This window comes from Seriola dumerili, unplaced genomic scaffold (genome assembly GCF_002260705.1).
Source record: "Seriola dumerili isolate Sdu_G_001 unplaced genomic scaffold, Sdu_1.0 BDQW01000219.1, whole genome shotgun sequence".
Classification (NCBI taxonomy): domain Eukaryota; kingdom Metazoa; phylum Chordata; class Actinopteri; order Carangiformes; family Carangidae; genus Seriola; species Seriola dumerili.
Window position 1 is genome coordinate 5,012,853 of NW_019174474.1, and position 13,494 is coordinate 5,026,346.

Consider the following 13,494-nt stretch of genomic DNA (forward strand, 5'->3'; position numbering starts at 1 on the left):
ATCATGACCATCATCATATACATTCCTCCAAATATTTTTTATTATTACCACAATTAAATATGAGAAATACATATCTGGATCTGACAATGCTAAAAAAGTGCTCATGTCGACACAAAAATTTAAGTATATCTGAAAAGCATACAAATAACTGGCGCATACTGTACTGTACCAGTGTGGTTTATTACACATAGATATAAACACACATTTAAAACCTACAGAAGGAGAAGAGGACACTCCCAGATTGGTCATTCCATAAATAAATTAAATTCATTAATACATTCATTCTCAGACAGTACAGTTTCATTTGTACAACTATGCAACTTTATTCCAGGATTGCTGAACTAAGAAGAGAAACTCCGTGTATAATTAAAGTCAGCAGTCTCCCTGGGACACCAGTAACAGTTTTTATTGTTGCGGAGCAGTTCTGCTCTACAGACAGCAACAACTGTCGGATGAGAAAAGGTTTAAACCTATACCATGATATAAAAGACTGGGCGGTCACGTAAACAGCATCACTTCTGAAGTTCAAACTGAACCGGACAATAAACTTCCAGTGACTGTGTCAGTGCTTAGAGGGGAGCTGCTTCAGGCCTTATTAAAGTACTATCTGATTAGACAGCTACTGTCCTCTACTGGTAGGAAGCACTCACTACAGCGATGAAATGATCCTTAATGCAAATGAAGCACTTAAAACACATCAGCTAAAATTTCTTCCAGTAATACAGGAAGCTGCCTGCTGCTGCTGCTGCTGCCTGCTGCTGCTGCTGCTGCTGCTGCAATGAATATGATTAGCTTAGAGAGCAATTTAGGTTCATATTTAGACAATCCAGCAATTAAATTCCACTCTTACAAGAAGTGATGCATTACCATTAAAGCACTTATTATATGAGGTACAATGATGAGGTCAATGCAGGTGGAATTTATTATCTCTTGATACTGATAAAAAAAAAGGTTGATATATAGATAAAGAGAAGATGAATTAGAGTTTTTTTTTAAACAGTTGAGGTGTGAATGTAAGGGCTTATAATATCACGGCAATGTCCCTCATGCTTTGTGCATTCAGTGTATATAATACTGTGTATATGAGTTGGCTCCAATCCAAGATAGTCAGCTCAGAAATGGTGTCGAGCCTGTTTAGGAAGTCAGAAAAGCGCAGAACATTGTTGGTAGCCATCCACCAGTTTCAGTGCTGCAGCTGGAGCAGCTCCCGACGCCAGCTTTTGTAATCCTTCTCATTCAGATCTGAAGCCCACAGCGAAGCTATCAGATTAGCGCTGCTGGCTAATCTACACTATGTCAATGAATGAAAACCATCCGCTGCCTTCTGCCATGCCTGACTGAATAAGATATGATTCTGCGGAAGTGGGAGGGGGGATTCTTGTTTCGGCACAGACCTGTCACACTCAGAAAGTTAGCAACATACAGTGCATATCATCTTGAAGGCAGACCTCAGGTCTTATAGTGTAAACTTGTCTCTGTGTGTGTGTGCCCGCAGATGGGACACACACAGACATAAAAGGCCACACATATAGAGACTGAATAACTTTCACTACAGGTTGATGCAGAGGTCGTGATGGGCCAGATGTCCCTTCTGCCTCTATCTCAGGAGAGATGGTTTTGTCCCTCAGCTACAGCAGCCTCACTGAACCCTCCCACCTGCAGACTGAAAAGGGAATACAAGGCCTGTTGTCAAACCTTTTTTGTGGAAATACAAGTCTGAACTAATTCTGTGTCAACAGCTGTTGCAGTGTTGCACCTAAATTGCTTTGCACAGATAGAATCACAAGCAGGTCATGAACACAGGCACACACAGTCAAACGCTACATGTTTCTTTTACAGAAAAAAAAGGAACGTAAATACGTCTCTATTAGTTACCTGAAAATAAGGATGCTCCACCAAGTGGTTGGAAGTGTAAATACAAATACATATGAATACACTAAAGAAAAAATGGTTTCTACGCACATTACCTTCTACAAAGCACATTTCCAGTGTTAACTGTAGAATGACAAAAGTGTGCTTTTCATTTGTTAGCTCAGCGCTCATGACTTGCTGTGATGCAGAAACTTATTGACTTAAAGAAACTCTATAGACTTATAGAGTAGAAAAGTCAAAAATATGAATATGCTTCACACAGTGCCACAAGATAGTTGCCAAAAAACGAAATAACCTGATATTTATATAGATATAATCTGATTCATATAGAAAAATATTATTGCTTATTGATAACAATATGAAATTCATTTAATTAATTAAATTTAAAAAAAATTATTTCTTATTGTTCCCACAATAAATATATGCATGGATTCATTCTCTGTTCCTTTCTTAGCATAATACACTTATGCATACAAACAAGCACTCTATCTCAGCACTCACAAACATCATGAATAATCATAAGAATATGTGTTTTATCTCAGCCAGATGAACTGCTTTTTGTGGCAACAGCCTACTGTGAAATACTGTCTCTATTCCAAAACACTACCTCACACACTGCATTGTGCAGTCACCACATGGTTATCCACCACTAAATGGTCTGCGCTGTTATTTTGGAAAACCAGTCAAGAAACCTGACTCATTCCCTCTGACTTATGAAATTGACAACTCTGTTGTTGAGGCCAAAAACTCCAGTTCAATCAGCTCCTGCTCACAAAAAGGACATTGAGACAAATCGAACACAACTGTGACGTTTAAGCAATGATGCTTTGACCAAACCTTTCAGTCATGTCTTGCAAACACAAACACCACTTCTAAATACATTTTAGAAACATGCAGCGGCACAGTCCCAGATTGCCCCATGCAGTGTGTCCATGGTGAGGAGAATTACATTGACCTAATTCACTTAACTGGACCAGTTAGATATTTGGTCATTGGCTGGCTGAGCTTGAGTTTGATCCTCTGAGCCGAGCTCCAGCAGCTTCTAGCCTCAATAAAATCATCCTCCGCTTCTGACAGAACTCATCTCTTGGTGAGTTATTAATACCAACAGAGCAGACAGGATGTTATGCACTGAATCTTCAAGCTTCTCATTAACAAAGCGACAAGAGAGCAGAAGAAGGTCGCCTTCTCTGCCTCTGCTCCATCTGTCCCTCCATACTGTACCCACATTAGGAGGACTGGCAGGAGTTGGACAGCCGAGTCAGAAAAGCTGACATCTTCAAACAATTCTCAAAAGTCTAGATCCTGGGGACAGTAAAAATGCAAATAGTACACAATTACTTCATGATGTAACACAGCTATGGTTTTATTTCATATGGCGTCAGCAGTTTTAAATGGGTCTAATGTGAACAGTGATTATCCAGTCATAGCTCAGAAACCGAATAGATGACCTGTCAAGCTTTAGATTTCTCCACATGACAAAGTGGTGTGCATTCAATACTCAGTAGTTTGGAGGGTGGTGCCTTTTTTGTAGCCCTTACAAAACCAATAATACCAGAAAAAAAAGTGGAAGGAATTAATCAAACTGTGTGTTTATCTCCTCTAATGTCTGCTAGCATGCCCGCTAGTTCAAAGCTTACTGCATTATTTTGTGGGATTACAAGTTATGTTCTAAAAGTGGGAGCTAAGATGCTACTTTATCAGAATTTAAAATAATGATAGTGGCTCCATCCTGTATTTATTTAATTTGCACTTGATAGTGTTTGCCAAACATTTATTATTCTTCATCTTCAAATTCTTCTGTTACTTCTCTGTTCTCTACCTTTGCAGTATTACTGTTTAAAAATACCAACATTAAAGCATTAATCTGACCACTGTGTTGCTTGCCCAAGTATATTTTTCTATTGTTCACATTTCAAACCCATTTCGGGACTTTTTAATACTCCCAGTGGATGGGAAGCATTAAAAAGTCAGCTGGAGACAGAGGACTTTTGAGGTTTTATCATTAGCATTAGCATTAGCATACCCTTGCTAGCTACAGCTGACATATCCTGCTATCATCTCGTTTATTTTAGCTGACAACATTGTTGGCTACAAATGGGAAGCCTGTTTTTAGTCATTTCTGTGTGAAACTGAGCACCCATTGTTTAAAAAAAAATACAGAGAATTTTGAGTAGTAAATCTGCCTCTCATTATCTCTGTAACTTGCAGATGTGCTGTACGAGAACGGAAAACCTGACAGGTCTAACAACAGTTATTTGGCGAATGGTCGATTTTGCAGAAGAGATCAAAATCAAACTGACACAAAGTTAGAGTTTAAGAGAGAATTTTATATTTCAGATAAAGTGGTTATAGTTCACTGCTGAATTCCTATTTACAGTTTCATTAGTAATAGTGAGCTCCCTGGCCTGGCCTGCCCTATATAAGCTGTGGCCGAGAGCTGCTGCACAGTGTGACAAAGGCCAGTTGTGTTCCACTTGGATGTTAAAGGGCATGTTAACATTTTGAATTCATGTTGTTTTTCCTCAGAAAGCACCACATATTGTTCTCATAAACCTGAGTGGATGAAACGTCCTGGGGTCTTCCTCCTCCACACTCCTCTCTAAGAGGCAGAAATACAATTTGGAAAGTAGAAAATTACATCTGAAACCGGCAATATCAGCAAGCAGTGACATGTTTGTGGCTTTAAGTCTGCATTTCTTATCCAGGGCTAAGTACCTTCAGGTTGCATTTGTGATATTCTGTTTATTGTTATGTAAATCAGAGCAACGTTTGTTGTGGATTGAGCCTGGGATGATGGCCCTAATATAATCTGAATGAAAGAACGAGACTAAAAAATAAAATAGCTGACATTAATGTGATTTATATCACTGTATTTGCTATTTATGACAAAAGATTAATGCCAAGTAAGGTAACTAAAAGGACAGCTGGGTTATTTAGAGGTGGATACATATGTTATCATCATTATTATTATTATTATAAAATCTACTAACAACTGTGAATAAACAGGAAAACCTACTGATAAGCAGCACTTAAATGGAATTGACAAAAACAAAAATATTTATGAAAATTATGTCCTGTATTAAATCTGTAGCTATTTTGCTCAATTAGGGAGAAAGTTTTTCCATTCTGTGATTATAACAAGTTGGCAAAACAAAGACACATCATAATTACAAACAAGCACTTTAGAAAATCTATTTATTTTGATTTTTAAAAGGAAGAATCTGTCAGTGATAATCTGAAGAAAAAAATCACAAGGTTGCATTTTCTCTGTTTCCTAAAGTGTGTATTCTCACACCTTCAACATACTCTTCTCTTAAACTTCACCTCTCTTTCTTGTGTGTGCACACGCTCACAAACACATACACTCTCACACACACACACACACACACACATTCACACTTCTCTCCTCTCCATACTGTTCTAACACCTCTCAACTCACTTTTATAAATCCGCCTCACGGAGCTGAGCAGCCGTTTGCACCTCACTCCTGCTTGGTGCTGATGAGGAGATGAACAATGGCGTACAGATGGATGCGGCAAATAACTAATTTACAGACCTTCTAAAAGAAAAAAAACAACAACTATATGTTTTTTTTAAATTACAAATGCCTTTGAAAGTATTCTTATCAGTCAAATTCAAAAACATCATTTTCCATGAAGTCTGCATCTAAGAGAAATTACTGATTTCACTAATTGTGGCTGTGGGCATACTAGCAGATAATTTGACTTATCATAACAGGAAAAGCACAGGTGTTACCAATAATATTACGATGGGTCCGTTCCATTCTAGTGTCCCAGAGAGCCATGTGAAACAGTGTGACAGGGAGCCAGCATGCAAAATACCTGGACCCTTAAACTGAGGCAGCTAAATGGAATTAAGCCATCATTCATTTTATTATTTACACCTGTACTTTTCCTAATGTGTCACATGTCAAAATGTCTTCCATAAAAAATGAATGTAATAGCTCCGGAAAATATGTAAAAACTTCGTCATAAAGGTTGCACAGTATCACTTACATATTACTCCTTCCTTCCTGCTGCTGTCCAGCACTGTTCCCAACAACCCAGCAGGCACTCCACAAACACCAATGGACAATAATATGAGCAATATTTCTTTGTAACACATGCAACTTTTTTCTTACCATTGCTCAATGTATGTGCAGTACCCTTCATGTAAATAATGTGCAACATTATTCATGAAAACACTGTGTAATATAATTTTTTTTCTCTCTTAACTACACTTGATACCTACCCTCATCTCCATCCTGCTTCTGCTGTAATGACACAAATTTCCCCCCATGGGACTAATACATTTAGTTTTATCTTATCTTAGGCCACATAAATGTTGTAACATGCAAGAAAACTTGCCAACACAGGACTTGTAAAAGAAAGAGACTGTCTGTGTTCACGGCTCAGTCTATAAACTGGCCCAGAACTGGGATGACAATGCAGCAATACCACAAAAACAAAAAAAAAACAGGTTACAGTAAAAGGTGTATAACAATCCCATATTTACAAGGCGGTGCCCTGTCCTCTCTATTTGGATATGTGCACGCATGCAGTGTGTTTCCTGAAATCACTGATCAGAGTAGATGAAACAGGTCAGGGCAGAGTCAGGCTGTGACCTCACTCTTGAGGTTCATTAGGCCTCGCTGTCACTGCTCTACTCCCTCAGGGACAGAACGGGGGTTTCTACAATCTACCTGACTGAGAATAACTTGTTAAAATGTGTAAGTGTGTGCACGTTCGCATGGGCAGTCAGACATGATTGTGCAGCCAGACAGGACATCCATCTCCTATTTGGCCGTGTGTGGCCTCTGAGCCGAGCGACTGGACTGCTTCTAGATGATTCCTCAGTGGACCACGAGTGTGTCAGCAGCTGTCTGCAAGCACACTACCATAAATACACGCCACTCTCCACTGAATGGAAGTCAAATAGTAATATGACAGCCAAGAGAGAGGGAGACGGAGGGGATGAGAACAAAAAATATAGGGGACAACAAGCTATAGGCACAAACAGTGCTCAAGGACGTTCAAAGACTATATTCAGCTGGAGAACGGCGTGAGGTGGGTAGTTCAATAAACACACAGACTCATGTTTAAATGGATAAGAGAGGGAGGGAGAAAATAGACCTGTCTGAGATACGCTCACATTAGCATTAACCCCTCACACATTACAACACTGGACTGTTACTCTGTCAGCAGCTCTTACTCAATAATCAATCACATTGACGCAACCCATGGAAACACAGAGATTGAGAGCGAGCAGTCAGGAGAGTATGTGTGAAGACAAATCCTCTGTGAGCAAACTCGGCAATGTCCAAAAATAAAAACTGCCTTGATTTCTTGCTTTACCCATGTCCCAGAAACAAACCACTGTAATGCTCATTTCATGGCTGAGAACGCAGCCCTTTCAGCCACTTATTGGGACTTAAACTGAGCCTCAGAGGGTGTGATGATAACTATCTCCTCCGCTGCTCCTTCAATCCAATGTTCTAGTCTCACATAGACCCTGTCTGCTTTGACGCTGGCTGACAGAAGCAGGTCACTCAGTCAACAGTGTTGCCATAAATCCATTGCTATGGTCACAAACATTTCAACAAGCCTCCAGCTTCAGAGGCCTACAATCATTATCCAACACCACTACTCCGGCTGACAATAACAAAACACTCAAAGGCTTATCAAAGCATGACTGCAAGAGACCTGCACAATTATTCCCCACTTCTGAACTTAGGAATATTTCATAAACAAAATGTGTGTGTGTGTGTGTGTGTGTGTGTGTGTGTGTGTGTGTGTGTGTGTGTGTGTGTGAAATTTGGAAGGCGTGAGTTAAAGCAAACCATGTTGATTACATAGTTGATCGATATGAACGCGGGCTCAACGTTAACGAGGCTGCACGAGTTTCATTTTTCACCCGTGCGTAATGATACAGTAATAACAGTAACAGTCTGGACTGGCAGCCGGCAGACTCAGTGTGTTTTTGTGTGGAGCTATCTGTCTGTCGCTCAGACTGTACAGCAGCAAAGAGAAAAACATTTCCACGGCGCAGGCCTGTTTGGTGAAACGAGCCCTGTGCTCGGCCAAAATAAGGAGAAAACCGCAGGCTGTGGCATGATGCCTAAACGGACACACCCCCTCCAGGCTGTGGCATCGAACCAGCGACACTGTGATAAACAAACGGCGGCAGCTCTCGGCTGCGATATAATCATCATAGTTAGTGATCCTGGTGGACTGAACCCATCATTACGGCTCGTAATTACATTTCACCAACAAACAGGCCTAAGCATAGGTTTGTGCTTTCTCCACCTAAACACACGTCTTCCCCCTTTAGTGCAGACTGACAGATGACTGCACGAATGACATCTTAATCAAACCAGCTACACACACAAACAGCACACACACTCCTCCCCGCCTCTCAAGTCAACGCGGCGGTGCGCTCCTCGCCCCTCTCACCTTGCTTGACACATTTGAAGCGGACCGGGTCTTTGCAGTGTTTAATCACGGCCAGCACGTCCCGAGTGGTGAGCCCGGCCACTGGCATGTCGTTGACCTCCAGCAGCAGCTCATCCTGGGCCAGTTTGCCGCTCTGGATCAGTCCCTTCACCTGCTTCACTTCGCCGAAGTAGGGGAACTGGCCGTTCTCCGCGCCCCCCTTCAGCTCGAACCCCAGTTCCCCTTCCTTCCCCCGGGTTATCACCGCTTCGTGGACTTTGTTGGTCCAGTGGTTTTTCTTCTTGAGGCTCTTAGACATCGTTAGGGCGAGTTGATCTCCACGGGCTAGCCCATACAAAAGCCTCCTACCGTCTCATCCCTGCCTTTGTGCGACCGGCTGCAGCTTCACAGCGCCCGTGGCTCCATCATCACCGGTGCACGCCACGCGCAGTGTCCGCTCGGCGAGCCACGCAGTCGGACAGAGGGCTGCAGTACAGCTCGGCGGCGGATGAAATAATTATTACTCTGTCAGACACACAGACGCGAGAGACAGATACTGGCGGATGACCCGGATGTGAAGCCTGAAGGAGGGGAGAGATGAATGGTTCTGGTTCGGCGTTAAAGGATGGAGAGGAGGGGAAATAACACAGGAGGCGCTTCACTCCCACTACACTGCCAGGGGCGCTTCCTCAGGCTCACTGATCACACAGGCGATGACATAGGAGGAACCTCAGTTGAACACTATATTATTTATGAACGTTAACCTATATCATCTACCTGCAACCATGTTTGAGGCTTTTCGGGAATGAATTGGCTTTATGACTGACTTTTTCACCATGTGGCCTTTAGTTTTGTGGTAGTTAATAACTGTAAATGAAGGGTGCAAGTTTGTTTGTTGGACAATTTATGCGCATTAAAAGCTGAAATGATATAGAAAGCCTTAAGGCATTAGTCTTAAATACCCATCTTCTAGACGGGCCTTCTATTTAAAAAATCAAATTAAAAAAGATATTATTACATTTTTATTGTGCTGACATGGTGCATTTTTCTAAATAGCTTACATTTCTTCTTAATACATACAGAACACATATACAATTTTCAGAGTAATCCTATCACATAGCAAGAACTTCATTATTGGATAATTCTGCTAAATCCTTGGTTTATGTCCAGTACCAACAAGTACAAAACATTTCTACAATATCAGCACATGGCAGCTACATTATGGTTAGTATTTGTGAAAGATTGTGGTTATGTAAAATAAACTGTGGTTAAGACATTGTTAAACTAAAACACTTGATTAGGGGCGAAGGAGAGAGGGTATATCAGTTCATTTCAACATTTTGGCAGTTAAGCAGTAAAAACATGGAGGATGGACTGATTGTTTTAGCGTTGTACAACTGTTTCGCTGTTGTTCTACTATTGTAGAGTGAAAGAAACAACATTAAACATCTGTACTTCTGCTCTGTAAAATTCACCCTCTTAAGTTGGTCACTGTTACATCATCGCTTTGATGACATAAATTCAAATCCAACAGAGAATGAAGAATGACAAATCCTTTTGTTGCCATTATTTTTTCATGGCTGCATGGCTTTCTGAAGCGGGTGAAGTAAAGTTTCATTCAATATTTAACACAAAAGTCAAGAGCCGGTCCTCCAAGTCTACTGAGGACGACAGCCCCTCTTACTGCCACTCTCAGCCCCATGCGAGTGTGTGTGTGTGTGTTTGTGTGTATTTAAAGACATACCAAGGTGCTTTTGTAATGTGAGTATCCTCTGTACAACACAACATTACTGTACACAACCCCCTGTGCATCTGCAACCAGTAAATAATCCATGAAGAGCAGTGGATCCACATTGATTGTCACTTTACTTACTTCACTGTGTTTGCATTTAGGTCATACTGTACATTCTGGTTACAGCAGATGCTTTTGACACTAATTCTAAGCAGATGATGATGCAGACCAGATGATTATTAAAGACTAACCACCACAGTGGAGAAAGAGTACTGATATATCCAGAAAACTGGCTGGATTAGGAGATTATATACTCAGAGGGGAAATGAATCCCTGCTTTGCTATATCTGTGCCTCTGCTGGTGGATGTCAGAACTGCAGCTTCAAGAGGCCTGTAGCCTGCACTCAAACACAGTTCAGGGGTGAGGAAGCACATATTATGGAGGGTTCAGCGTCTGCAGGTTTTCACACCAACAGCAGCTCATTTAAAGTTACTGGCGTACTAAATTATGAAACCATCTGATGCTGCCTACAAATATAACAACAATCTGGCACTGTGTAGCTTTTTTTGTTACATAAGTAGTATTTTTTGTGTACATGACATATCATACACTAAGCATTTGTCTTGTGCTCATCTATCTATATCTGGATCAGAGTATTTCACTATTTTGGACCTTCCTTTGTGAATAGAAGTGTGATAGAAGCACCAAAAGAAAAGGAATCAGCTGTCGAAGCTTTGAGCTGGAGTGTCTAAATTTGGAGTCACTTCAAGCAACTCATTGCCACATCAAGATATTCTCGTGACAGGATACAAAAGTAGAGCAGTAGCTCTCAGTAGTGTCTTGGTGGCCAGTGTTAGGAGGAGTTGATCTTACACGAGCTCCTAACAGCGTTGTAATGAAGTCTTTTGGTCTGCATGTTATTGTGCTGCATGATTGGAGGAAAAAGAGCTTCATAAAATAGACGTACTTTATCTTTGATATTCTTTCTGTGAAAGCTGCAAGTTTGAGCAGCTGCTGCAACTCAAATCTTTCACTTTCTGTCAGATTATTAATAATCTAAGTACAACGGTTGTAGTTGTTGTGATTGTGTACAACAGAAACATCCATAGAGGCTTCCTCAGACTGTGTGTAAATATATTTCTGAGTGTGTTTGAATAAAATGGGTGGGGGGAAGAAGAAAGAAAATGGTATTATTTCATATCATCATTATAGACAGAAAGTAATGAGCATCCTAAAGCAGACTGCCAACAACAGAAGGCAAAAATACAATAACACGAGGCAGCTTGCACACTCAGAGGGGGAATTTCAATAGAACTTATATGGATTTAGCTCACCGCCTCCCTCATTGACTCTCTTCTTTCTGCATTTGCTGTTAGGGAAGAAATGCACACTAAGTTGTTTTTATTGCTCGGCAAAGACGAGGGGGAGTGGGGTCACCTTCACACAGATGCTCACAACAGGATGAACAGGCTCCTCCCGTCTTTATCATCTTTATTTTATCCACGGATGTGCCAGAACTTAAAAAGAAGAAAACAGACTGCAGACAAACACATTATCATCTACGTTCTTTTGAGACAGTTACAATATTTGGAAGACATTTTAAACTTTAAAATTATAGAAAAACAACATGGTGGCATCAGTGAGAAACCCAGGGGTGTGCTGGACTGGAGAAGTGGTTAAAAATCTCTTTCAAACATGCACCCACACACTCACACACACACACACACACACAAATGCAACACACACAGAGAATAAGTTAATTAGACCGAATGGCTTAAGGGAATTGGCAACTAAATCACGTTGGCTTTTTCTCCCAGCTCACAATGAGATTTAATTATGCAGTGAAATTTGTGATGGCAAAGTACCTGTAGAAAGTCCAAACCAAACCATACAGACATCCTCACTGGAGCCTGAGTGATTAAGCAGTTGGGCTAATATCAACTGATATTAACTTGTCACAGATATATTGGTATCAGTATCTGGATGCATGTCCACCCAGCATAACAAGAATCTGCAGTACAGAAATGCTTTGAGGTAATTCAGACAGATTTTTTTTACCTTTTTCAACCATAAACCATAAAGTGTTGCACTTTGCACACTAAACAAATTTAATTAAAACTGCACCAATCAAAGTTTTTACATTACAGTGGCTGTAATCGATATTTCTAAAATAACAATGTATCAAATGACAATGAAAAAATAATGTGACATTGTGCTAGGAGAATTATCACCTGTATCTGCAGCTCCCCTCAGCTTTATGGAGCTTTATATTGAGTTTCAGCTCATTGATTAACTCTGTGGACCACAAATTTACTGTTCTAAGTCCCTCTGACCGCTCTGTTGTCATTGTTTTCAGTGGCAAAGCTCTAAAAGCCCACTGTACACTACCTGGTCAGCACCAACAGACAGACACAATTAGCAAATAGATGCTGAACACAGTGGAGCATTTAGCGAACAAAGAGATATTTTTATTTCCCTCAGGAGTTGGTAGAGACCAAAAATAGAGCTAAAAGAGAGTGCATACTGGACTTACATTCATCAGGTAGCCAGAAACACAAGTCCAAATCAACATTAATTCTGCTCCAAAATAGCTCAATGTGTAAACAGAAAAACAATTGCTAACATGTTCACCATATCAACTTAAAGAAGTTGCTCAACATGTGGCCAGCCATTAGCCAGTTAGCCTATTTTAGCACAGAGACTGGAAACTGGGGACAACAACTGACAGTGGTATCAATCTTCTTATCTGACTATTGGCAAGAAAGCCAATAAGGATGTTTCCCAAAATGTTGAACTATTATCAAGAGTATATGTATTATATTTAAAGATAAGTGTATTGGCTAATATATCATAGGACTTTTAAAACTCAGAAACATGAGTACTGGCCTTAAAAATAATCCTGGGCGATAATCCTCGCCTACACGGAGACATTATTATCAGATAAAAAACTCACACATAACAAATTCTATCTCTTCCAGTCTTCTCAGATGTTAACTCTTTTAAGTGGTGTACGACTTGACTACAGATCAAAAAATGAGCTGGTTATTACATATAGTTTTCAAAGAGTTTCTTCAGATGTGATACATGGTTTGGATTGGATTCCTCTCTCTTTGACTCTGTGGTCAGCTGCAGTCTGCAGTGATGTGCTGTTTGATCACCTTCATTAGCATCATCATCCTCTTCTCTTTCACTCTTTCCTCCACTACATACCTTCATTTCGAAGAAGTTTCATATCCACGCTTTTTGATCTCCCTTGGAGGGCTTTGGGGATTAGCCAAATGAGTCTGCAGTTAGCTTTTAAAATCACACAATGCCTCCCAAAAATAGTGTCCTCTCAGCTAATGCCTAATCATTGTGCTTGAGCAGTGATGGCTTAGCTAAGTCTGCAAGACAGGAGTCAGCCTTGGCAGTGCTGTGACCCATTTGTAGGATGTTCATTGCCATCGTTTTCGTGT

The 13,494-nt window shown here is 40.6% G+C and overlaps 1 protein-coding gene across 1 annotated transcript in view; it reads right to left on the minus strand.

The window, feature by feature from the left end:
* Window positions 1-8,625, minus strand: part of LOC111228482 (membrane-associated guanylate kinase, WW and PDZ domain-containing protein 2-like) — a 75,403-nt gene extending 66,778 nt beyond the window's left edge. The window contains exon 1 of the mRNA XM_022754377.1: window positions 8,328-8,625. Coding sequence (XP_022610098.1) covers window positions 8,328-8,625 — 298 coding nt within the window. The remainder of the gene's footprint in view (window positions 1-8,327) is intronic.
* Window positions 8,626-13,494: the final 4,869 nt, after the last annotated feature.